Source organism: Diadema setosum, chromosome 2, assembly GCF_964275005.1.
Source record: "Diadema setosum chromosome 2, eeDiaSeto1, whole genome shotgun sequence".
Lineage (NCBI taxonomy): Eukaryota > Metazoa > Echinodermata > Echinoidea > Diadematoida > Diadematidae > Diadema > Diadema setosum.
The window spans coordinates 18,753,072-18,780,929 of NC_092686.1; the positions used below are offsets into that span (position 1 = coordinate 18,753,072).

The 27,858-nt window shown below is 38.2% G+C and overlaps 2 protein-coding genes across 2 annotated transcripts in view; one reads left to right on the forward strand and one right to left on the reverse strand.

The window, feature by feature from the left end:
• Positions 1 to 27,858, forward strand: part of LOC140246215 (WD repeat-containing protein 82-like) — a 43,634-nt gene that overhangs the window by 14,142 nt on the left and 1,634 nt on the right. Inside the window, exons 2-7 of the mRNA XM_072325664.1 lie at positions 6,336 to 6,500; positions 10,162 to 10,261; positions 11,150 to 11,266; positions 13,107 to 13,262; positions 25,566 to 25,635; positions 27,671 to 27,816. Coding sequence (XP_072181765.1) covers positions 6,336 to 6,500; positions 10,162 to 10,261; positions 11,150 to 11,266; positions 13,107 to 13,262; positions 25,566 to 25,635; positions 27,671 to 27,816 — 754 coding nt within the window. The remainder of the gene's footprint in view (positions 1 to 6,335; positions 6,501 to 10,161; positions 10,262 to 11,149; positions 11,267 to 13,106; positions 13,263 to 25,565; positions 25,636 to 27,670; positions 27,817 to 27,858) is intronic.
• On the reverse strand, positions 21,754 to 24,081 carry LOC140246331 (uncharacterized). Its single transcript, XM_072325805.1, has 2 exons — positions 22,702 to 24,081; positions 21,754 to 21,759 (listed from the first exon to the last, which is right to left on the reverse strand). Exons 1-2 carry the CDS (start codon positions 24,079 to 24,081, stop codon positions 21,754 to 21,756), a joined length of 1,386 nt encoding a protein of 461 aa, XP_072181906.1.

A 27,858-nucleotide genomic window follows, 5' to 3' on the forward strand; every position in this document is an offset into this window, starting at 1 on the left:
TATCACATATTGGGGTAAGAGGACATTTCAAATGTCCACGCTTTCACGATGAAAAGCCCTAGCCCTGTGATATTTGCAGTAGGGATAGTCTGTTAGTAATAATACCACAAAACACTTTTATTGCATAATAATGACCTTGAAATTTAATCCAAAATTTGATAAAAACAATAAATCACTCCACTTTCCTCATTGCAATGCATGTACGTATTTTGAAAGACTTTTCACAGAGCAATATTTCAAGAATTATGAAAGCTGACAGCCTATCATATTCAGGTTTTAAACTATTTGTGTTCTTTCAGATTTAGTGTCAATTTGATCATGAATGTTATACCCTTGACGTTGAATTGCTTCTAAAAATAGCTGTAAATTTGTTAACTACAAATTACACACACGACAGGTGTTTTATGGCATGATATACTTATATACTTATTTATTAGGCGTTTTCACATCAGCCCGATATAAATCCAACCTCGAAATATTTTCCGCGATTGCGAATTAGAGCGCTATTTCATCTCTTATTCACATCAGCCCGAAGAGGGGGTAGCCCGAATAGTTAAAGGGGAAGTCCGGACGGTTATCAGCCGTTTCCTGTGTAAAGAACAATATTTCATGAACCTATTGCCCTTTTCCCGACTAGAAAAGACCATCAGATACATTTACTATGATTTAAAAAAAAAATAAGGTAATTCTTCATGTTCGAATCCGTCGCGAGCAGCCCTTCGTACTATCTGTCCCAGGATGCATTGCGCGTGACGTATCAGGCGCAGTTTCCTCAGCTGAGAGCACCGTGAGCGAAGCCCAGCTACGCATTGATCTCCCATTGCACTGCTGACTGCGGCGCGGTATCTGCATGCCTGCCTAGGTGTGCCTTGTTGGCGCTACTGCAGGAGACCGTACACCGATTTAGGAGTACTGTTGCCAAATGCTGTATTCCTTTATTCAGATTATCTTTGGTATATATCTATATAATATCCGTCAAAAATTAATGTAAAATAGTCGCAATGCTATAACATTTTCATTTAATTGCAATATTTATGTATTGTAATACTGCCGCACTTATTAGTGTCCACCCCATCATTTACAATCCATTGGCTATTGTTGCCATCAGAGTGATCAGGCTGCTCAGGCATACATTTACGTCTGCTGCTGCCAAATGCTATCACAATCTGCGATCGTTTTTTTTCAACTTCTGAGTGTGAACAATCTGAAATCAGTCTGTCAATTTCAGAATTATTGCCTCTCTTGTTGTCCGAGAACAGTATGTCTGACGGTGGTAAATTACGACAGTATACATGTAAACTGCGGAAGAAACGGAAAACGGAAATGGTAAATGGTCTTCTTCTGGCCATCGCCCAGTTTATTAGAACACCCAAACACTTGACACATCGGCATTTTTTAAGTGAAGCAATAGATGATGCCACGTGCATCCGCTGCGTGGCCGGAACCACGCGGTACGCTACCGCTTCCTCGGCCCGTATCGCCTTTGCTCAAACAGGGCTCCCCGAGCCAGCTGACGCTCCAAACAAAAAGCAATGTGGGGCTAATACATCACGCCGTCACGTGATCTTTCTCGCCGGCGTACAGAAATCGAACAGTTCTGATTCAAAATTAGTGATGCTAAAAAATCGATTGTGACGAGTTGGGAGGGTATTTTTTCTGTGAAACTTAGTCATTATGGTCCTTGATTTATGTAGATTTTGGTGAAATTTATTCAAAATCGTCCGGACTTCTCCTTTAAAAATTTTAAAATAGCTAATTCGACAGCCGAGTATGTGCAAACAGCATCAGTAATGTGTGTGCCCTCTCAAAAATTCCTCATGATTTGTGTGCAGTTTGCCTCGGTCGATCGGGTCACACACGCTTGGCATGATGGGATTCATCGCGCTAATTTCTCGAGTCGTTTTCACATTATCAAATAGCGCGCTACTATCCCGCTATTTCAGAAATTTCCCGAGTTGGACTCGAGAAATTTTCTCGATCAGAGCGATACAACTAGCGCGTTAATTTGTGTTCACATTATCAAATAGCGCGCTATTTCGCTATCGGGAAAATTTCCCAAGTCAGAAAATAGCGCGCTATTTCGAAACATCGGGCTGATGTGAAAATGCCTATTGATTCTTTCACAAACACAAATGCTTTTGATGGTGTAAATGTTACACTGGAATTAATCTATACGTGCTTGCAAGATATGTTACAATTAATAGAGGTGGGCTATAGAGGGTGACATTTTCAAAACATGCTCCTCACACCTTAGTTTGATGACTTTGTGCCTACTGACACCATTTTTGAAAAAAGAACGAAAAAAAAAAAGCGAAATCCAGGGTGCCCCGGCTGAAATCGTTAAAAATCAAAGATGGCCGCTGTTTCAGCTTAAAAAACACATTTTTGGCTATAACTCGGCTATTTTTTGGTCAATTGTGATGGTTTTGGTGTCTAACCCCATATTTATATCCCAAGAAGTTCAAATTCGGAGATCTAGTTAATACGATAGCTCTGGAAAATTATATCGTGTGCATTCTGCGCATAAGATGTTGAAACAAACCTAAGCACTCTCTTGCTTCTCATCATGCTACAGTTTCTTCAGATTTATGCTTGCACCCATTTTAAAGAGTTTCTGCAGGAAATAATGAAAAAAGATCAGGTTTGTTTTGAAGATTCCTATCCCCTTAACTAAAATGCATACCTGATAATCACATTTAAACATAACTTGCATTGGAAATGTTTGTTCAACCTCTGTGTTTATTAGGCAGAGTACCCAATAAAGAGATGTCTGATAATGGGGAGACCACTGTGAGAGCTTTTCCCGGATTTGTGAAATTCTAACAAGGGGAAGACTTTTGAATGATTAAATATCAGTAATGTAATTTCTGAGCAATTGATCACACTCAAATCATTCTTTTGCTTTTGAATTCTGTGAAATTCCCAGGTACAGTTGATATTGGTATCTGATAGCCACATGCAGTTTCAGTGAATATTGCAGGGAATATTGTATGGATGCATCTTTTATAAAATTACCAGCCACTTCCATGTCTCTTTGTAGGAGTGGTGAAAAAAAAAAAAAGGATAAAGAGAGAGGGAGAGATAAACGGAAGTTTACATCTGTGCCCATTGTCCATTGTTGTCCCCGCCGAACGAGTTCGAGCAGGGGACTATGAAATGGGCTCCGTACGGGTGTGTGTCCGTGTGTCCGTCCGTCTGTCCGTCCGTCTGTGCATCCATGTGTGATCAAAATGTTCAATTTGCTACTTCTCTGTCATTTATGAGCCAATTTTGATTCTGTTTGCTTTATATGATAGTACTACATGGGAGCTTTGAAACTTCTACACAAAATTTCAGTTGTGACCTTTGACCTTGACCTTTGACCTATATTGTACATTTTGCTTCAAAATGCTACTCCGCCATTTCTAACCCGATTTCGATTCCGTTTGCTTTATGTGATGGCACTAAGTGAGGGCTTCAAAACTTCTACACAGAATTTTGACCTTTGACCTCTTTGACCTTTGACCTTGATTTTTGACCTATATTGTACATTGGCTACAAAATGCTACTCCTTCGCCATTTCTAACCCGATTTCGATTCCGTTTGCTTTATGTGATGGCACTAGGTGAGGGCTTCAAAACTTCTACACAGAATTTTGACCTTTGACTTCTTTGACCTTTGACCTTGATTTTTTGACCTACACTGTATATTGTGCATTTTGCTACAAAATGCTACTCCTTCGCCATTTCTAACCCGATTTCGATTCCGTTTGCTTTATGTAATGGCACTAGGTGAGGGCTTCAAAACTTCTACACAGAATTTTAACCTTTGACTTCTTTGACCTTGATTTTTGACCTGCATTGTACATTTTGCTACAAAATGCTACTCCTTTGCCATTTCTGACCCAATTTCACTTCCGTTTGCTTTATGTGATGGCACTAGGTGAGGGCTTCAAAACTTCTACACAGAATTTTGACCCTTGACTTCTTTGACCTTTGACCTTGATTTTTGACCTATATTGTACATTGGCTACAAAATGCTACTCCTTTGCCATTTCTAACCCGATTTCGATTCTGTTTTCTTTATGTGATGGCACTAGGTGAGGGCTTCAAAACTTCTACACAGAATTTTGACTTTTGACTTCTTTGACCTTTGACCTTGATTTTTGACCTATATTGTACATTGGCTACAAAATGCTACTCCTTCGCCATTTCTAACCCGATTTTGATTCCATTTGCTTTTTGTGATGGCACTACATGAGATGTAGGTGAGGGCTTCAAAACTTCTACACAGAATTTTGACCTTTGACTTCTTTGACCTTTGACCTTGATTTTTTACCGATATTGTACATTTTGCTACTAAATGCTACTTCCGGCGGGGACATATTTTACGCACCGCGTAATTTCTACTTTTCCTTGTTCAAAAATGTTACCAGCCACCAATCCCAATCAATTCATAGTATTTGAACTTACATGTATTTCAGCTGAACATTTGCAGTGCAGTAAATGAGTAGTATGTGATTTTTATTGAAAAGTGCATCTGGCAATGTCTGTGACAATAAAGTTAATGTGTAGCCAAAGTGGCTTTGTAACATTGTGGAGAAATGTTTCTGTAAAAGTGAATAGTTTTGCTTGAGTAATTTTTCGCGCTCGGCCGGGTAAGATGAGTTTTGCATGTTTTTAATTCTGCAGAATCAAGACATGAACTACTGGAACATACATGTGTGCTTTTATTTTCGCGTTGGTTTCTGGTTGTGCAGTGCATTGCGGTGCAGTGCATTGCGTACGTAACGCGTTGGCGATAACCGGAAGTTAAGCTGACTGCATAAAAGTCAGGATGTTGATTGCGCAATGCATTCTGGGACAATATTTTGCTATATATGCGATATGGAGAATTCAGAACGTTTGAACGGATTGTCCGATTTTCCTCAAACTCTCAATGATGTGCTCTACTAATATTGCTGCATTCACTCAACCCACATGTCTATGAAGGTGAACTTGTCCTTTAAAGTGAAAACAAAGTTCTGGTAAGGGCCTGAGAACCCATCTGGCACCATTTCATATTTGCTTGCAATATATCGAAAGAGTCTACAAAGAAACTTACCTGGCTGACGCGGTTTGCCGGAATGATGAGTCGTTTTGGAGTATTTTGAGAAAAATAATAAAAGTCGGTAGGCCGACTTTTATTCCAGAAGGCTCCAGACTAACTCGGTCTCAGGGAAAACTCGACCCTATTTCAGACAATTTACACACAGTTCGTGATCGCCATGTTCATCAGTACTCTATACTACGGGTATCCGGACCAAACGAGGCCTTGATGAGCAGACAGGAAAGTGCGTGCTAATCCTGTACAAAACAAATGGACAGCGCGCGGTCCTCAAGCCTATATAGTATACGCACATCACCTCAGTTGCTGAGACGCGCGGTCTTTGAAATTTTTGTTGTTGTTTATCAAGTGCCTTTGATTGTTTTTAGAGGTGCTTGAGAGGCGCACACTAATTTTGCATGCGCGCCAAAGAGGTTTTTGATGCGCGCGTTGTAACAACTTGGACCATTACTGCGAGTAGCCAGAACGCTACAATGTAGTTTATACAGGCCGTCGCGCTCCCATATGCATAGTACAACGCTGTACAATCCAGAGGGACAATCAATACAACTCATCCCGCCGTCAAGCAAAGCGAGGCCGAGTTATCCCCGAGTCCGAGTTTAGCCTGACCCCGTTCGGGTAAGTTCTGAGACTGAACGTTTTTGGTTAATATTTCCCATTTTCGTCGTTACCCTTCGAATATCTTGTTATTCCAGCGCTATTCCGCACATTTCCTAGGCATACGTTCACATTTTGGAGCAAAATTTGACAACTTTTGCAGGCGTACCAGAAGTTTGTTTGGGCTTTAACATGGTCTTGTATTTCGCGTGATCATGTTTGTTTGTTTGTTTGTTTGTTGTTGTTTTTTTTTTTTTTGGGGGGGGGGGAGGGCATGACCCAAATGCTGAGATGAGACAGATTGTGGTAGTGTTGTACAACATATACTCTGTCTAGTGTCATTGAGACCAATGTAGTTTGATGTGCAAGTTAATGGAAGCTTGCATGGTAATGACATCAGCACACGGTCTTCTTCAATGTGTGTGTGTGTATTTGTGTGATTGCTCCTGATATCTTGGAAGTAGGAAATTTTGAAATTCTTTGACTTACTGTAGGTCAAGATTTGTACGAAACTTCAGCCATTGTTTGTCAGAATTTACTCTTTAAAGTCAATTTGAATATATTGTGGAATGCACTTTAACATGACTTGAATTGGCTGAGAGCTAAGAAAAAGTCATTAAATTTGTGTGTAATGCACTTGTATCTCATTACAGACCTAAGCGGACCCTCTACAGCAAGAAGTATGGAGTTGATCTTATTCGGTTTACTCACGCTCAGAACACTGTTATCTACACATCAAACAAGGTTGATGACACCATTCGATATTTGTCACTCCATGACAACAAGTACCTGAGATACTTTCCTGGGCACACTAAAAAGTAAGTGCAAACTGTTCCCTTGATATACAAGATATGAGAAAAGTGGTGTAAGCATCCATACTTATTAGCATACAGAAGTTCAAATGTGAAAAAATGAACTTCATATCAATAATGACATTGGTATGATGTATGTGATATACAGATACAGATGTGTACATATTCCATGAATTGACATCGATTAAATCCTACAGATAAGTGAGTAATTGTAATTGAGTTAGAAATAAGAATGTTCTTTCTTAAAATCCTTGATTTTTTTTTTTTTTTTTTGTATAGAGTTACATGTACATGCAGTGTTATAGTGTACAATGTAATATTGTATCAAATTGAATCTAGTCACATTTGCTTGCACATTTTACTTTGCAACAAAATATGAAAAACAAAACAAAAAAATTTATGCTGGAGTATTCAAAGAGAATATCAGGCTGAAGAAGACCTTTTTTATGCCTCAGCCACGAAGTGGTGCCGGAGGCATAATGTTTTCGGGTTGTCCGTCCGTCCGTCCGTAATGAATTTTGTGGACAGCGCAACTAAAAAACCTTTCGAGGTATCCTACTGAAACTTGGCATGTATGTATATTAGGGGGTGAAGTTGTGCCTATCAACTTTTGGGTGCACATGCTCAAGGTCAAAGGTCAAAAGGTCAAGATCAAATACGTAAAATTTCACTATTTCCACCATATCTATGCAATACCTGAAGATATTTTCTTGAAACTTAGTGTATACATGTATTACGCAATTAAGATTCTCTGGTGAAAGTTTGGGGTCATGTGGTCAAAGGTCAAATGGTCAAGTAAAAATATTAAAATTTCACTTAAATTTTCTCTGTACCTTGGAAATTGTTCAAGGTATCCTCATGGAACATAGTGTATACATGTACTGACTGGCAGTGATTATCTAGAGAATTTAGGGTTCATGGGGTCAAAGGTCAGGGGTCAAAGGTCAAGGGCAATACTTCAAAATTTTACTATTTCCCTCATATTTATTCAATGCCAGCAGGATTATTATTTTTTTTTACACTTGGTGTATGCATGTATAACCCAATAGAGATTCTCTAGGAAGTTTCTTTTTTTTTTTCTTCTTTTTTTTTGCCTCAAAGGTCAAAAGGTCAAAGATCAAGTTAAAGTGCTGACCTAACTTTTTCCTTCATATCTCAAAAGTGGCTCAAGTTATCTTGAAACTTACTACACTACTATGCATGTTCTGCCTGACAGTGATTATCTTATGAATTTTAGGGTCAAAGGCAAGATGAAAATGGTAACAATTTACTATTCAATACAGAAATTGCACTTTTTCTCCATACCTTGAAAATTACTCAATGGGCAATTCCGCAGTTAGGTGGACATGACATGGATAAAAGAAATGTGCCTCTTTATCTTACCCTTTGATCTAGGTATCAACTAATGCCATGGATGTTCACCAATCATTAGGGTCTTTCAAATTCAGTAGATTTTATTTTTCGTATTTATTGATTTTGCGAGATCTAAAACCATCATTTAAAATGTACATGTGGGACTGGGGATGCTGAAATTCACTTAAATGCAAATTACAGTGGGTTCCTTTGAAATTTTTTCCTCAAAGTTTTGCTAAAGGGTAAAAGATGAATACATTTAAATACTCCAGAAGTCATGTGACATTTTGTCAACAAAAGGGTGAAATGACCTGCGGAATTACTCCGGACAAATGTAACGTTACTAACCGTAACGTTACTAACCATGCTTTTGGGGGTCTAGCTAAAAAATTATCGGTCGAACTGCTAAAAAAATTTGCATGAACATTTGTCATGATGCAATAATTGAAATTAATGCAACACTTTGTTTGAAGTAACTTGAATTTTTGCACACTTTTTGTTACAAGACATTGATTTTTTTGTCATGTCCTTTTTTCGTAACGTTACTAACCAGCCCTTTAAGTTGCTATAGCTTTTCTAATATTTCTTGGATTGTGTTCATTCTTTTCTGTATCATAAACCTGGGAAGGATGAACATGTTTTTGACATAATTTTGACTTGAAATGAATAAATGGTAATTTAGTGGTAAAAACAAATATCTAAATTTGTTCAAATGTAACGTTACTAACCGCGGAATTGCCCCAATGCATAAACTTATGAATGGGTCAAAGTCAAGATAAAGTCCTAAAATTCCCAAATACATGCTCTCTTATTCAGATAATTAGACCTAGGTCTAATTATTTTGCCAGTTTTGTGAAAATGTAATCACACATTGTCCACATGTACTATAGACCTATTAGGAGAATCAAGCATTATGGCGGAGGCATACCAGTCGCCATAGCGACATTTCTATTTTTTTTTTTTTTGTTAAAGCACTACGTATGGCAATGAAATATCTTTATCATTGTTATGATTCCTGTGAAGAGAAATCCAAGGAATAGTTTATGGCATTTATGGAATTTAGCAGCTATGATATTGATTCTGCGGGCAACTTTTTTTGTGTGTCTTTTTTAATTGTAGCATATTTTTGATATTTATCGCTTCTAAATTATCAGGTATACTGTATTGTATGAGGTTCTCACTTCAGAACAAAGAGTTTAGTGACAGTGCAAGTACAAACAACCTGTACTATATCATCTCTTTGCTTTGACACCGCTGGCAGCAGTCAAGGGCAGTGGGGGAAAGAAACAAAAGAATTCAAGTGTTTTCTCTTCATATTGTCTGCCTCAGACCAGGGAGGTGTTGCAGATGGAGTGGCAACCCTTTGTAATCCATGCAAACACATGTTTGGATTCTAAAGCATAAATAATTGGATGTCTAATATTCCTGTATTACATGCATTGAAGTCGTACTGATGGTCATAATTATTTTAATGCTGTAAAACACTGGAAATATTTTGCCAAATTCATTGAGATTTATAAAGTGATTAGCTCTGATGGTGGAATTTAGTAGTGTTTTGGATGGATATAATGATGCCCAGGTACTGTAAAACATGATATATTCGCAGCATGAATTTTTTGGGAATTGGAGCCGACAGCCTTTTTTGCGGCATGAAATTTTTGCAAACTGCCACTGGCAATCAATGCATATAGTGTAGACAAGAACTTTCGCGTGCATTTTAATTTCGCGAATCTCGGCGCTCGCAAAATTCGCAAAATTAAATTGCACATGAACATTCCTCGTTTTACAGTTATCTAAGTCATATAAAAACAATGTATTCACAAGAATGAAAGCAGAAGTATTACAGGCAAAATCTCTGAAAACATGTCTAGGAAAACAAAATTCCACAAAGTGATGGTATGCTATTAAAGACACTGTACATAGAAGATACACTTCAGTGATAATTGTATGCATTAGATGATCCCTCTTCCCTTAGAAACATCTAAAAGATTCAGTATTACATATTTTCTGTGCTATTCACCTGCCACATTTCTTCCTGCATTTCATTCAAAATTGTGGAAGAGGTATATCATAGAAAATGTACCAGGTAGTCGCCTATCTTTGGGATGACAATGTCTTCACTGTTACACCATTAATAGGTAAAAGGGTGAATGTTGTGTGCACTCAACAAGCGACATTGTAGAATGGATTTTTCTTAAAATTTTGTGTAAAGGTGAACTAGGTGGGAGATTCTATGGTAGTGAACCAGTGTTGCCTGGGCAATTTATGTATGATTTATTACACAATCTTTATAAATGCCCATTCATGCTTACAGAGTCGTCAGTCTAAGTATGTCTCCCATAGATGACAGCTTCTTGTCGGGGTCTTTGGATAAGACTATCAGGCTTTGGGATCTCAGATCTCCCAGCTGCCAGGTATGTGTGACCAATCTGCATGCCATTATATTCTATATGAATGTGATTTTAATGGAAAAAGGTCTCACAATTTCCATTAAAAATCATTAAATAGTATCTCCTGTCTTTCAGAGACTAGTCTTTCCTGCATAATTTCAGATTTTTTTTTCTTTCATTGATTCAAATTGAAACAGCTAATTTTATGCCTCTGCCCCTGAAGGGCAATGGAGACATTATGTTTTCGGGTTGTCTATCCGTACCACATCTTTTTATCATGATTTAAGAAATATATACTCAATTTTCATGACGAGTTGTGTACAATAGTGTAATAGTATGTATGGGGGTAAAGGAATCACTCTGAGGATGGATGGCCAAGAAGTGTGCTGGTCGGTCGGTAAGTTTGTCTCTTGCAAAATCTTGTGGATTTAACTACTCCCTCATTTTTTCAGCAATTGACCTGAAATTTGGTATGTGTGACCATTATCATCTTCAAGGTAGATGTGTTAGACACCTTTTTTTTTTGTCACTATTGCCAGGTAATATGTTGTCATGGCAACAGCTAATTTTCATTAAAATCATACAAAATGTTGTGGGTTAAACACTCTCAGTTTTAAAGCACTTCACTTTAAATATGGCACTTATGATCACTGTAATGTGTAGTTGTGCAAGACACCTTTTTGTGAGTGTTAAGAAATCTGTTGCCATAGCAACACCAGTTTTAACAATGCTCAATTTTTTTTATATCATATCACGCAAAAATATGTTGATTGACCTATTGATCTCCCTTAATAGTTTTTGAGCATTGACTTGAAGTTTGGCACATGAGACTGCTGTAGTGGTGCTGTGTAACTATTCAGTGATAGTTCTAGTTTGTTTGCTTGTGTTTCATTTTGTCTGTTATACATGCAGGGACTGATGCATCTTCAAGGCAGACCTGTTGCTTCATTTGACCCTGAAGGCCTCATATTTGCCTGTGGTATCAACTCAGAGATGATTAAACTTTATGATCTTCGGTCATTTGACAAGGTGTGTAACAAACCATTACTATTCGGCTGTACTGCTTTCAGGTATAAAGGAAATACATAATACAGTTGTGGTCTTACAGAACTAGGCTTTCTAGCAATTTGTCAATGTGTGGTTGAACTCCAGACTGTGTGCAAGATGCAAGTAAAGAGAGTAGTCCTATATGATTCTGTAATCAAAGTTGACTTTATTCAATGGAATATGTAAAAATGGATGTTATGTCAGGTTTATTTGTTTGTTTGTTTTGTTCTCTAAACTGCATGCCTGTCACCACTGGTGTAAAAGTGTTGAGTGATTAAATCAAGAGGAGAACTATTTTGTAGTGATGGAAATGGCCAAAAAGTTGTTTCTTGAACTAACAAACCTCATACCATAATGCATGTATTATCAAGGGCGGTTTGTTGTTCAGTTTTGGTTTGGAGAAGAAACCATTGAGCGGGAAGAAAATGTTTTTATTTCATTTATTAATTAATTTATTTATTTATTTACTTATTCATTTATTTATTTATTTATTTATGTATTTTTTATTTTTTATCTTTTATTATTTTTTGGAAAGAGAGGAGAAATTGGCTTTAATTCAGTATATTTACCTTGATGGAAAAATGACAATATTCTCTGTAAAAGAGCTTAATACAAGGGAAAGCAATAAAAATCAGATGGGTCTTGAAATTTGTTACTATAATATAAAGGATATTGGAAAGAAATATCACTTTCAGAACAATGGAAGGGCACGTCATCTCTTGCACTATCTTCACATTGACAGCGCAGTGCTATTCCACATTATGACAGAAGACTGATTTTCCACAACTGAACCTACTGTTCAACATTTCACTTGCACTGAAATCATTGCATAAGTATACACATGTGTACTTGATTAACAATTCTCCCTATCGCATATAGCCGATATCAAGCGATATCACCATCTGATACCGATATCTGATCAATCGCTCTTGGGATGTGTACTTCCAGGTTTGGGGTTCTGGTTATGGAAGATCGTACCGTACAAAAAACCTACATAGTGTAGGATCTGTGATTCTACATTCAAAATGCACAGAATGTTTGTGTTGCGTTTAAAGGACTTTCTGAGAGAAATTTTCCTATGACCGGTAAACAAAGGACTGGGCGTAACTTCCCGTAGGCTGCCATGAAGTGGCCGCTTTGCATTTGGGTCCACGTTCGGTGCAGCTAGGCTGCTGGGCTTGGGTGTGGGCGATGATCGCGAACCTGCCCAGATCCGTTGGCGCTCAGATGGAGCACTTCTCTCCCTTCGTGCTGCATCTTGTCCGAAATAGTTCAAGTAGAAATATTTTGGTGGGGCATTTGTAGTGCCATCTGCTAAAATTGCTCCTTTCTGGAAATGTCTCCAACAAAAATGCAAGTTTGACTTCAGGTCGAAGTGGATTTTTCCATGCTCTCCGCTGAACTTTGTTTGGAGCTTCACCCATGTCATGTCCTTCATCTATGGATATTTTCCTTAATTTCCTTGATTGGCATTATCGGCCCAGCATTGGGCCACTGCGCAGAAGAATCCCATTTATCAAATGTAAAGTTACAGATAAGAAAATAACTCTATTATTCGCGAGATTATAAGACAGAATTTGATATTTACCATGAATACTAGTACTTCGGGCATTCAATGTGCATATAAAAGCATACATTTACACATCGCGCATTCATTACTGGAAGTTTATATCCCAAGAATTAAGGGTAAAAAAATTAGAGCGCCACACGCATTCAGATTTGGAGAGCTATATGCAATAGGGAGAATTGCTGCCAGAGGAGAAAAAACAAAACAAAACAAAACAAGAAGTAATTACTCAGTGTGAACTATTGTATTTTTCAGGGCCCTTTCACCACCTTCAAGCTTCTGCAAGACAGGGATTGTGACTGGACATCACTGAAGTTCAGCTCAGATGGACGAAAGATCTTAATCACCACAAATGGCCCTGTCATCAGACTCATTGATGCATTCACAGGGCAGGCCTTGCAGACATTCATGGTAAGCATGTGTGGGAGTTGGTAGGTAGTCTTTGCTGACAGTCCTGTAAAGTTATAATGTGGATGAAAAACAACTTAAATGTGATTCTTAATGATTAAACAGTTAATTCAAGGTCATTCAAACTCGAGTGTACAACTGTAGGGGGAAAGGTCTGTTATGAGAATTATTAGACTCCAGTTAACAGTATTAACAGTGGTGTGATCAGACAAATAATAAGGAAGTTATATTTATATGACCCTCTGGGATATTTTTATACTCTCGACTGGGCACTTGGTATGGCTGTCATGGTCGTTTGACTGTGATATGACTTATATGTATAGAATGATCAATACATTACTGCAATAAGACATGTTTTCAGAAATTGACTCTAGACCATGCCTGTGGTTAATGTGGCAAACTGATTTTGATGTCATAAGGCATCATTTCCTTTCCCCTTTTTTTGAACAAGACATTCCTATTATTTTCTTGGAATCATGTTTTTTTTTTTTTTTTTAATCAACAAGATGATCCTAAAATCTGATGACTTGTCATCCATTGTGGAAGGCAGATTAGATTTACTGTTGTAAAATTGTTTGAGGTATTTCACAATGCAAAATATTTCAGTACACCTTTGTGTCACAGTGGTATGTCTAAGTTGGCTTTTGCTGTAAAGTTGGGAGCAGTTTTATTGCTGGCCTACCTGACAAATTCATCAGCTCACCTGAGCCAAGAGGTTCAAGTGAACTATTGTGGTCATTCACCATCTGCTCTATGTCATGTGTGTGAACTTTATTCACATTTTCATATTCTTCTTGAAAACTGGTGGCTGGATTTTGACCAAACTTGGGAGGAATCAAATGAGGGAGGGAGTCATAGTTTGTACAGATAGTGGTGGTGTCCCCAGGGGGCTCCTACTGCAGTGCCCAATGCCCTAAATTAGCAAATGCTAATGATTTCTGACATTTTTCCTCCAAAAACTTTGGAGCTGAATTTTGAGCAAACCTGGCATCAATAATCATTGGAGGAAAAGGATCATAGCTTGTACAAATGATGGTGTCACACCATACCACGGTCTGTATACTGTAGTAAGGCCCACTTAAAACAAAATCAGCTAATTTTTATAGTTTTTTACATTTTCATTGTCCTGAAAATAGGTTGCTGAATTTTGACTAACTTGGTTGGAATCATCATAAGGGAAGCAGTCATAATTTGAACAGAGTAGTGATGGTGCCCCAATGGAGGACCCTGGGGTGGGGCCCATATCCAAAATTAGTTGGATGTTGCCCAAGATGCGTGCTACAATCCCAGAATCTCAAGATTTTAGAAATAGTTTTCCTTGCCTGTGGTGCCTGGAGGATTATAGAGGACAACTTTTCAAAGTTTGCCAGACACTTCCTTTAGAGCCAGGCGCCTATTTGACACTTACATGGTGTGAAGGCAACTTGTTGAAATTTGCCAGGCACTTTCTTTGGAACAACAAAGGAAGAGAGAGAGATTTCTCAAAACTTGCCTTTCTGCCCTGTTTACTGTTGAGGGCTTGTTCAAACTGGTCTCGTGGCCCCAGGTCATGATGAGAAAGTGACAGATCATTATTCATTTACCTACACATAAGTAGGCACCATGTTGCTCACTGAGAAATTATTAACTGTCTTCCTGCTGACATCAGTACAAAAATTTTCATGCATACTGATTACTATAGAAATACAGAAAAGGGAAAAAAGGTCAAGATTTCTATGGTTGTATTTCGAAATTGAATGTGCCAGCAATGTCTAGATAGAAAGGAAAAATGCTTAATGAATCAAAATTTAGAAGAAGGTTTTCATTACATGTATATATATCAATAAATATATATATATATATATATATATATATATATATGGGTCAGAATTTTGAACGATGTACAATTGAGCCAAAACAATGCAAAATTCAAAAAGTAGGAAATTCTCCAAATCATTTATCTTACCTGAAAGAGTATAATTCAAGCTTTAATATGAACCCAATTATACTAGGATTTTCCCAGAGGAACAAGTTTTTATATCTTTTGTTTTTTTATTGTTTTGTTAATTTCTTATGTATTTTATTGTTTTTTCGACCTTTTGTTTTCTATTGTTTTTTTGCCAAAATTTGTTGTAGGCACTTTTTCAGGCTTATCTACACTAGAATTGATTAATTTCAATGGTTAAGAGTTGAAATAATCTAATTTATATCAATTTAACCAAAAAACACAATTTGCATTCAATTTGCACACGATATCATGAATTTGAGCTGTTTTCGGGTTGACATGCATATGCATAACATTACGTAACTTCAGAACGGTGTACCCGGACGTCGCAAATTTGGTCTCAAAATATGCGGAAGACTTCAATGAAAAAAGTTGTGAAAGGACGCGGCAAAATCTTTGCACGTTGCGGAATCGTGGTGCGAAACGTCGAGGAGGGGGGGGTCAATTTGACCCCCCCCCCCAGTTAGAATAGGGTTAAGGGACATGTGTATATGTATGCAGAATATTAAGCTTGTACTCTTAACCTTTACGTAATGGTAGACAACTGATCATTTAACCAAATTCGTCATTTCTGTTGAAATATTACTCTTCCGCTGAACACTTTCTCCAATTTACGCGCATTTTACAGAAACTCAATATTTCGACCTCTTATTTCACTATTAAATAATAAGATACTTTTTTAAGATGTATCTGATCTAGGCAGTCTCTATAACCCAACAAACATAGCATAGTTTTCATCATGGAGGTTCGCATACAGCTCACGGACGTTCGGAACACACAAGATATTGAACAATGCAGTTCTCTTGAGTTGGAAACGCATTCTATTCACAACAAACAGCGATTTCATGTCGAAAACAAACTCCTCTGCAAAATCCTAAATAATTATTACCAGTTCTCCATTATAAAAGCTTGTTTATCTTTCCATGCTGAGGAATCAAAGAAAACACTTTTTCCATCTCTCGTAAATGAACGTACTAAACATACATGTAATCTCAGTGACGTAGTGCATCCTTGAGAACGAATATATTTATCAAAATTTCGTAATCACGAAGTAAAGATTCAAGTCCTAAATTTGTTATCTAAAGTCTACAATGCAAAATTTGCTTATAGCGAACATGGTCACAGCTAAATATGACAAAGAATTGACTTAGAAAAACAAAAGAAATGTGCTCCGTTATCGAAATACAAAGTTTAGCTGTGTATAGGAAGAAATCCCTCTGTGTTTGCTCCTGTGTGTTGTACACTGTTATCAAGGAGAATTTGTGTTATTATATTAATGAGAAATTATATGAGGCTCGATACTCCGAAGTTTCGTCATAACATGACTCAGTAAGTCCATATAACTTGGATGGATGTTTGCGACTTCGATATTATACAATGTGGTTCATTATGGCATACATTTTGTAGTGGGTCATTTCGGACGCTCGCTATTCGTACGGTTTGTCAATCCGAAAATTGATTAAGGTTCGTATAATCATGAAGCTTTTTTATTCGGTAAATGATAGGAATTGCCGAAGGTTTGTTAATTGGAACAAATCCAAAGATTTCAAAACATCATAATAATCGTTTTCACCTAAACTAAAATCAGGCCCATTCCACTTTTAGAAAAATGGACCTAAAGAATAGTGAACCTTAATATTTCATTTACGGAATAACAAACTTTCAGAATAAGAACATTTTTAATAAGAAACCTCCTGAATTAACTACGAACCTTTTATTTCATTTTCGGAATAACAAACCTTTGGACATTCGGAGTAATTAATCTTTGGAAGAGCGAGCGTATCAAAGTGCGACCTTAAACCTATTACTAAATCATCACTTTTTAAACATGTTTTCAAAGTAAACACAAAAGCACAAACAACTTGACGATCTCTCTGTCTCTTAAATAATAAAAAAAAAAAAAAAAACCGTCTGGGGCAGAATTGCAATTAAACATTGCTTTTCATTGATGAGTATAAAAAACACTATGTCATGATAAATGGGGATTTGCGTGTTTTCATCAGACAATAATTGTACACTGCGTTATTTTTGTTTGCTTATGACGACATTTCGATTAATAAAAAATAAACAAACAAAAAAAAGCTCCTCCAGAGGAATTCGGTGTAAGGGGATTGCACTGGCAATTCTTTTCTCTGTGTGTTGGAGCTCGATCCCTTCTCTGTTTCTTCTAATTTTCATTCAACTGCTTCCACGTCCTTTTGAAATTTTTACGTTTCTTCTTAACACATGCCCATTACAGACTTCTTCCGTCATTTCATCCTTTTTGTTTCAATATATTTTGAATGTGACTGTGGAGCACTTTTCGGATTTATTTTTTTTTCTGTTTGGTCGCAGCATGTTCAGGCTACTTAAGGAATGAGAGAAAAATCGTTGTGAAGAGAGAAATAAGAATGTATTAAGACATAAAATATTATGACAATTACAGCGAACGTCCGTGATGGAGACCAAAACTTGATGTGTTCTTGTTTGAGATGGCAGCTACCTTACTCAAAAGATATACACGGGGAGCATCTGTCACTAAAAAGTGGCACTGTTCCTCTATCTCCTACTATGTTATCCATGGACATCTGTGAGCAAAACGTTTTCCTTTTGTTATGGTAATTGAATGCTGAACGTTATTCACTTTTGGGTATGAGCAACTCAGTGATTTGGTAATATTTTCAAGTAACATTAACTTAATGTACACTGATATATTTGTAATTATCAGAAATTTCCTTTCTCTGACCGAACGTCTGTGAGCGAAACTTTCAGAACCTATAACAGTGCGAATTGTCTCCAAAACCTCATCAGAAAGAAATTTAAATGCACAGAAATTACAGATTACGCAAAATTCCATTTTCCTATAACTTGGTTTTCAGTGTATAGCTGTTTTTATATAATTAGAGGGAAAACAAGCGTAAAATTGCGAGTAAATTTTGAACTGTTTGTTCATCATGATCACATACCGCCGTAAAAATTCGGAAACTACTGCTCTAAGCTCATTGTTTACTTTGTAAAACTTTATTTGTCACTATTGGAGCTAAAAGTTTTAAAGAATAAAGGACACTTTCGAGATAAGTTATCCCTATAGGTCGGATTGCATACGTCACGGATGTTCGCTGAAATTGTCACGGACGTTCGTTCTACTACTAGGGTCATGTTCCAGGAAGGGTAACTAATCGACAAAGAGTATATAGCCTTCCTAACTCTTTCAAAAATCTGAAAAGGTATTGTCAATGCAAATTATAAGAAATTTAACACCCTTTCAACATATATATTGCTCAGAGAGGGATTAGGAGGCGAATTTTCAGAGAAAATATTAATTATTTACTTGATTTTCGGTGAATCGTATGGCCCAAAAACTGCCAGTCCGCTCCAAACATGACATGCAGCTCCTCGGCTAGAGAGCCAAGGGTAAAATGTACCTTCGCCATCAAAGCAAGATGGTGCCCCACTTGATAACGTTTTAATCATCACGGACATTCTTTTTTTTCTCGGAGGTTCGTCTAAACATGTAATTTCGGTTCGCATTTGACAAGGGGTGGACAGAAACTCAAAACATACATATTATCGTGTGGCTAGACCTTAGTTGATTACGACTCAGAACATTATCGCCAATCACATTTAAAGGGGAAGGCTAGTAACCAATCAGTGGGAATCAGTGGAAATGCTGGGGGATGATTGTTCCAATCCTTATGGGATTCATTCAAGAGTTCATTGTATATCTATTGTTGTGTGAAAATGATTTGCTTCAGAATGGTCTCATACTAAAGTAATGTGCAGTTTAATGCTTCCAGGTTAGCGTCCCTGGTCAGTGACGGAGCATTAATCTGCACATTACTTGAATATGAGACCGTTCTGAAGCAAATCATTTTCACACAACAATAGATATACAATGAACTCTTGAATGAATCCCATAAGGATTGGAACAATCATCTCCCAGCATTTCCACTGATTCCCACTGATCAGTTACTAGCCTTTCCCTTTAACCCTATTCTAACTGGGCTATTTGAGACCAAGTTTTTACTGGGGGGGGGGGGGGGGTCAATTTGACCCCCCCTTCAGATCTCGGCCACCGATCGCGCGATAGCAGCGAAATTTTGCCTAAAGATAGAGCTTGATGTCAACTACAAGATAACATGGTCATACAATAGAAAAATATTTCCTCTCTATTTTCAATAAATTAATTATGCAAATTTGTGCATGAAATTATATTTTCACCTATAACTCCATCAAAAAGACTGAAGGATTGCTAAATTTTTGTGTCAGAATTACTGAAGACATGTCAAACAATTTTCATGTAAAAAAAATAGCGCAATCAAAATCAATTTCTTTTGTTTTTTTATTGTTTTGTTAATTTCTTATGTATTTTATTGTTTTTTCGACCTTTTGTTTTCTATTGTTTTCTTGTGAAAATTTGTTGCAGGCACTTTTTCAGGCTTATCTACACTAGAATTGTTAAATTTCAATGGTTAAAAGTTGAAATAATCTAATTTATATCAATTGAACCAAAAAACACAATTTGCATTGGATTTGCACACGATATCATGAATTTGAGCTGTTTTCGGGTTGACATGCATATGCAAAACATTACATAACTTCAGAACGGCGTACCCGGATGTCACAAATTTGGTCTCAAAATTTGTGGGAGACTTCAATGAAAAAAGTCGTGAAACGACGCGGCAAAATCTTTGCGCGTTGCAGAATCGTGGCGCGAAACGTCGAGGGGGGGGGGGGTCAATTAACCCAGTTAGAATAGGGTTAATGGGCTACGATCTTTATTAGTAAATAGCGGATGCACGTCCGTGATGCACGTCCGTGATGCACGTCCGTGATGCACGTCCGTGATGCACGTCCGTGACGGAAACTGAGTATAATCTTGTATAAAATCTTGTATAAAAGAATGTTACATATAATCTTGTATAAAAGAATGTTACGTCCCATGTACAGCCAGCAGACGTACAATTTTTGCAGGATATGTACTTTAGGTGGAACACCAAATTTTCGTATACATTACAGTTGGGACAAAAAAGTAGAATTTGCAGCAGCAATGGAAATAAAAGCATCACGGACGTTCGCCTATTTAGGGCTTTGATTTTTCAATTGTTCTCTGTAATTTTATACGTGCTCATAAAGTTCTTATAATTTTGTGGTACCTACCCATGATATGTCAGATCCAGAACACAGTCAGATAGGAGATGCCACGTACCATAAAAAAGGCACATCATTGGTTTGAAAAACAAAAATTATTATGAAAATAGCGTTTTTACCGTATTTTTACGCTCTAAGTCCTTGTCAAATGCAAAATATCAGTCAAAAGTCAACCAAACCATACATTTCCTGAAAGGAAATTTATCAGGCTTTGAGATGACACGAAAGAATCTGGTTTCTTAGATCATCCTGGTGTGTTCTAAGGGAAAGAGTGTCATAAAGTGGAAAAATTGGCAATTGTACATCGTTCAAAATTCTCACCCATATATGTGACCCTTCATTCATTCATCTATTTGACAAAACATAAAACAATACACAAGTCATAACAGAGAAGCAAATATAACATTAAAGGTCATGACTCCTGAGAAGCAATTATGTGCTTGTAGCTGGAGCCCTTGAAAAAAAGAAAGAAAGAAAGTACAATACAGTCAAACCATCACTTGTTGTGACATGGACCAAAGCATATACAAAATCAATCTAGATTGAAATAATTTTAATACATACATAATACATCTGTTGACAAAAACAAACATATACCTAAATTTGTTTGCACACAAACTCACTCGCCCACACATCCATCATAAATGTACATGTAAAGAATGCAGTGGCAGATCCGGGGGGGGGGGGGGGGGGGGGGGAGGGGGGGGGGGCACTGGGCGCATGCCCCCTCTTTTTTTTTGTTAAAAAAGAAATAAAAAGAAAAAATTTAAGGGGGGCAGGTCCCCCCCTTTAATTTTGTAAAGGTACCTCCCCTTTAATTTTGTAAAGGTGTCTCCCCTTTAAGGAATTCCTGGATCCGCCCCTGGAATGAGAAAAAAAATGAGGCAAAAGAAGAAAGGAAGACTGTCAGTCATTGCTACCATCTGTCTAAATGCACACTTAGTATCGAACTTTAAACCTGCATCACAAAACCACCAAACAGTTGCCAGACATAAATTATAAAGATTTTTAGTTACTGGCAGATTCTGAAAGAGCAGACTCCAAGCTTTGAAATGATGCATAACATAATCAGGGATGCCAGTGGCAAATGGCTCTAGGGCCTGAAAAAAATTTGGTGAGCTAAAATGTGCGCAAAGCGCACATCACGAGCGCGAAGTCCCATCGGCCGGGGTCCAGGGCCCGCTTAAGGGCCCTGGAAGCTTTGGGGTTCTAGATGCTCTCTCCTGCAATCTGAGCATATTTGAGGGACCTTTTTCCCTAAAATTTATTCCTAGTTAATGGGTAATATTTTTGGTAATTGAGCCACTTTCCAGATAAATTTGAGATAAATTAATGTGTGATCCAGATAATGAAAAGGGAATTAAGATGTACATTTCAAGTCTAATGCTGTCAAAAGGTGCAAAGAAGACATACTAGAGTTGATAACATTAGATAACAATTCTAACATTGATAACATTTTGATAAAATGATAACATTTTGATAAAATGAAACATTTTTATGATATTTGATAACAATTCTAACAATGCAAATTACATGTAAAGACCCAACCTGATGAGACTAAATTGGAAGGGTTTTAATGTACCTTGAGTTACCTTATTTCTTTCTCTGCTTGAGAAGACTTGACTGTTTCCTGACTTTCCTCTGCTCATAGATACGCTCCTTGGCTTTTTTTGCAAGTTCGTGAACAGTTGGCTTTGGAGTTTGATCTCTATTCCTTTTCTTTGTGGCTGGAGCTCCTGAGCTTGCACTTGATTGCTCAGATTGCTTTCTTTTCACAGTACATTTATGTCGACTGTATGCAGTACGTAGATGAAAAGCTACTGACTGATCAATAGGAGAAGTCAATTTGTCCTTTCTGTGGTACCTTTGGATAGATGTTTGGCTTGTGGACAAAAGGTCAAATTTGACTGTTTGGATAGCATTGAAGGTATCTATGTTGAGCCTGTTTGTAGTTTTGTTGATTACATTATTCATCATGCTAAAAGACTGTTCAATCCTTGGTCCTGTGAATATACTCAGTGCTCTTGACATGACAGGCCTTAGAGATGGATATTTCTTAAGCACTACTGCCCACCATTTATCAACTCTCTCCTCTGCTGAAGGCAAAGATTTATCTAGCTGCAGAGCAGATGCTTGCAAGTCATACTGGTCCTTTTCAGATGGTGAGAAATTCACTTTCATTTCCTCAGCAAGTTTTTTCAAGCATTCACAGGTTACAGCATACCCTTGTGCCTTAGGATCTATGGCCGACAAGAGTGAAAGTAGTTTATTTTTCAGGGGCAGCTTCACTTGAAGATATTGCGCAGCAGACTGATAAGCACTTCTCACTTTAGAGAGAAATGAACGTGCAGCTTCCGCACTCATTTTGAGCAGTTCCTTCTCACAGGCCTTTCCTACATAGACCTGTGAGCACTTCAACAAGTTTTCACTGATGTCCAATTCTGCAAGCTGCCTGGCTGTTAATTCACTCACACCTTCATGCTTAATAAAGCATGCAAGAAATTGTCTGAACAAGTCAGTGATGCTGTCATGTGCTTTGTGGATCATAGGTTCCTTCTGTTCAAAAGTGAGAACAAAACTTTTGAACATGGGCAGTATGCTGGTGTAGTGATGCATCAATGCCAGAGTGAGATTCCTTTCCACGAAGAGTTTTTGAACAATTCTTTTCTTGCGTTTTAATCCCTGGGGTGTCAGCTGTTTCATCTTCAATTTCATGATAACGTCATACACATTCTTCTTGTTGGCTTTGGCTTCATTGATTATTGCTTTTACTAAGCCTTCGAATTCACTTTGCTTGTTACTGTCCACCCACGCATAATAGAAAACAGTGAGGGCCTTTACCATTTCCACATTTCTTACGGTGACGTCAAATGAAGACAGCCAACGATGTGCAACTCTCTCAAGTGGAACCTTACATGCAGTGCCAAGGGCAGTGCTGATTGTGGCTAAGTGCTCCTGCAAATCAGGACTGTAATGAAAGTCATTGTACAAATCATCACATAGTCCTTCTACTTGATGGTCGAAGTGTTGACAATATTTTTTTACAACATTGTGAATGTGATGACATAGGTCACCATCAATGTCTAGCATGTTTGTAGCAACATCCTGAAGTCTCTTTTCAAAACCAGTCTTGCTTCCCCTCATGTAAGCAGCAGAATCGCTAAGGGATGATACAACATTCGTGAAAGGTATCTCATCTTCCTCTAGTGCTTTCTTTACTGCATGGAAAACAGTGTTTGCGTTGACAGTGGTCAGTTGTAATGACACATAATGATGAACTATAGACATTCCCAAATCTTCTGAGAAATACGACACGAGAACACTCAAAACCCTTTTGTTATTTTTGGCCGTACATTCATCTATGTTTATTGAGAAAGGGTTCTTCTTCATTTCTGCCACCAAACGCTTATGACAGACACTAGCTAATCCTTCCTTGAGCTTGTAAGTGCATGATGTTCGGTCCAAAGAAAGATCAGCCAAAACTTTGTGATCTCTGGATAACTCTTTGGCAAGGTCTAAGACCTTTGAAGTCATAGTGAATGGCAAATTGTTCTCAGCAATGAAGGAAACAACCATAGCTTCAGCATTGGATTTTCGGTCTTCATAATTCACATTGGGAAGAGGTGCATCTCTTTTGCCAGAACAGTTTGATGACTCGTGAATGTTAGGAGGTGTACCGTAGGGAAGGCTACACTTTTTCGGCCCCATTTGATTCCCTGGGAGCAAAACTGTCTTACCCGCTTCACCAGATTGAACTGCATCCACATGTTGGAAAACTGCAGGCAGAGATTGGTTTCCTCGAAGAATTTTGGACGCATTCTTATGGGCATCTGAATTCCCGTGTTTCATCAAGGCTTTCCTGCCACTGCTTCCATACTGAATCGTTTGGTTGCACACAGTACACCGCACTTTCCCGGCCACATCAATTTTTCGGAAATAATCCGACAAAAATGTTCCACTGTCATCTTTGTTCTCTATCCATTTCCATTGGAACTTATTCTTTATTCCACCGTCTATTTTCTTGATATCTGATCCTCTTTGCACATCCATAACCAGGCAGACAGCAGTAAATCCAGTATTTTGAAAGTTTAATCCACAACAGAAGATCGACCGGACATGAATCACATCACCACACAATCACGGCTGTGCATATGCAATCACTGCATACATATTCGAATTCAGCACCGCGGGTATAATACACGTGTATTAAAAGCGAGTGCGAGCCATCGCGATATCGCCACTGAACAAATTCATACACACGGTACCTTGTACACTATACACAAACAAGTACGGTATGCATGCTTGCAGACATGTGCAGGCAAACGAAATAGACTTGATACCCAGTCGTTTTACTCTAATTGATAATAATACGCATTGAATCTACAATGTAAAATATGACGAGGTGTATACATTAACATCTAACCGTGGTGAGTCTATTTTTGTAACATTTCGTTGTTGTTTTTTTGGTTTTGTTTTGTTTTTTCCGGTTTTGAATAGTGTCCGACCGGAAAAATGACAGAAAAAAAAAGGATAAGCCGGAACATATGGTCGGAAAAACGTAAAAGCCGGAATTCCGGCTATAGCCGGAACTCTGGCATCCCTGCATAATACAAATGTATTTTCCTAACCTATCTAAATAATTGGATGAAAGTACATACTGTACCCTGGAAAAGTATTTACTGAGAAAAGAGGCTTTGAAATATAGGGTCTATTCAAGAGCTGTGCTCTGTGCAAAATAGTATGTAAAACTCCAGGCTCTGAAGGGATTATCAGATGAAGCTAAAAATTTGTACGCTCATTTAACACAATCCATTGCTAACTTTCAAAGAGGGTGCACTACCTTTTCAAACATTTTAGAGTTGAAAGTGAAGAATGTGTAAAGGCTTTCTAAGAAATGAAGTGGAGACATACCTAATCACACTTTTGCACAAAATGTGTTCTAGAAAAACTGAAAAAAACCCCTAAAAACAAAACACAACTTCCCATTCATTTTATGATCCCAAACTTCAGAATTATTTTGAAGAACTTGCTCTTTCAGAAAATACTGAAAACCAAAAATTGACTAGGTTCACCCATTTCACTAATTTTGAGTCCTCCCGCAAAAACTTGGCGTGCCACTTCTTATAGGTTTTATGATGCACAGTCACATATTTTGCATAATATAGTTTTCCCATTTTTCTTTTTCCATACAGGGCCACCTAAATGGCAAGGGTGCTTGGCTTGAAGCATCGTTTAGCCCAGATGCGCAGTATGTTCTGTCAGGTAAGGAAATGTTGAACTTTTTAGCTCACCTGAGCCGAAGGCTCAAGTGAGCTATTGCGATCACTCTTCGTCCGGCGTCCGTCGTCCGTCGTCCGTCGTGCGTCATGTGTCGTCCGTCGTGCGTAAACTTTTTACATTTTCATCTTCTTCTTGAGAACCCCATGACCGATTTTCACTAAACTTGGCAGGTAGCATCCCTAGAAGGATAGGATCTCAATTTGTTCAAATGGGCACCATGGCCCACCTGGGGGGCCCCAGGGGGCCCAAACACCCTAAAATTAAGGAATCTTTAAAAGTCTTCTTCTGTAGAACCAGAAGTGATAGAACTTAGTTAATACTATGAGTTAGTACATTGATGACTGTAGTTTCAAGTTTGTTCATGGGGGAATCAGGGGTGCCCCCTTGGGACCCAGGGGAGGGGGATGTGGAGGGGTCCTAATGGGGCTTAAATTGTACATTTTCATCTTCACTTTGATATCCCCATGTCTGATTTTCACCAAACTTGGCAGGTAGCATCCCTAGGGGGATAGGATCTCAATTTGTTCAAATGGGCACCATGGCCCACCTGGGGGCCCCCAGGGGGGCCCAACTCCCTAAAATTAAGGAATCTTTAAAAACAACCTAGAACCAGAAGTGATAGGGCTTAGATAATACTATGAGTTAGTTCATTGATGACTGTAGTTTCAAGTTTGCTCATGGGATTGGCCGAATCAGGGGTACCCCCACCCCCCCCCCCCTTGGGACCCAGGAGAGGGGATGGAGAGAAGTCCTACAGTTGTAATGAGGCCTGAATTGTACATGTTCATCTTCTTCTTGAAAACCTCATGATGAATTTTGACCAAACTTAGCAGGTAGAATCCCTAGGGGATAGAATCTCAATTCCTTCAAATGGGCACCATGTCCCTCTTGGGGGGGGGGGGGGGGGGGGGGCCTAGGGGGCCCACCCACCCCCCCTCCCCCCCCCCCCCCATTAAGGAATATTTAAAATCTTCTACTCTAGAACCAGAAATGATAAAGCATAGTTAATACCATGAGTTTGTACATTGATGACTTAAGTTCCAAGTTTGTTCATTGCAGATCCAGGGCTGCCTGCCCCCCCCCCCCCCCCCCACCCTGGAGTTGAGGGGGGGGGGGGGGGGGATCCATATGCAGACCTAAGTTTCCAATGTTCTTAGGTAAGAGTGTGCAAGAATGCATGGAAGGTGAAATTGCGATACTCGGGTGAGCGCGAGACCCCCGGGTCTCTTGTTTTTTCAAATGTTTGCAGTATGTATGCTAGTTGGCACATATAATGCTATGATTGCTATCATATTAGCACTTGCTCTAGCCGAATAAGGAACATTTTTTTATAAGAAGATTCTGTAAAAAAAAAAACAAGAAAAAAAAGAAAAGGAGACGGTTCCATCATTCAAAGGCCAAGAAAAGATGACAGACAAGAGGAAACTGGTTAGAAGGAAACTTGCACAGCCAGCCCTCTTTATTTACAATACCAGCATCAATATCATCATTGGCAGCAGCAACAACTACATATGGACTAAAAGCTTCTCTCTGAATAGCCAACTACATAGAACCATACAACTCATTCCCAGACAGATGATCCATGAACTGGGTGGCAACAACTTTCTCAGTAAGTTTAGTGACATAGCATAAAGTACTATTACAGCTTTTTGTAACATCTTATGTCTTCTTTATCAAGTAATGATTTCTTGGTAATTGATGTAACGATTGCTTGATTCGCATTAGCAGGAAATATACCAGACTGAAAAGAAAGATTGACAATCATTGTCAGAGTGCCCAGGTTACTTGTGAGATATTTCTTCATGAGACATGATACTCGTACCAAGTTTAAGTATATTCATGACAGGATCAATCTCACACAGTTTTCCAACTGTGTCATCACATAATGCAAACAAATCATCTGATGGATTACTGCGTTTTGCAAAAGGTTGAATGGAGACCTAAGGTGAAGGTCACAATTAGAAAACATTCATACATTTTGTTGTTGTTGTTGTTGTTGTAATTTCTTGATGTTCAGGTTCACAAAATGGAATTATCCACGTTTGGAACACTGAGAATGGTCACAAAGTAGCTACACTAGAGTCTAGACATGAGGAAAACCCCATCTATTGTCTCCAGTTCAACCCAAAGTTCCTCATGCTTGCCAGCTCATCACAGCACATGGTAAGGCAAATGTTTTATAACAATCTTGTGAGGGATCATTGG

What these genes read in the sequence shown, in the direction of transcription:
- LOC140246331 (XM_072325805.1), bottom strand. Translation starts at nt 24,081, where the DNA reads ATGGGGCCGAAAAAGTGTAGCCTTCCCTACGGTACACCTCCTAACATT.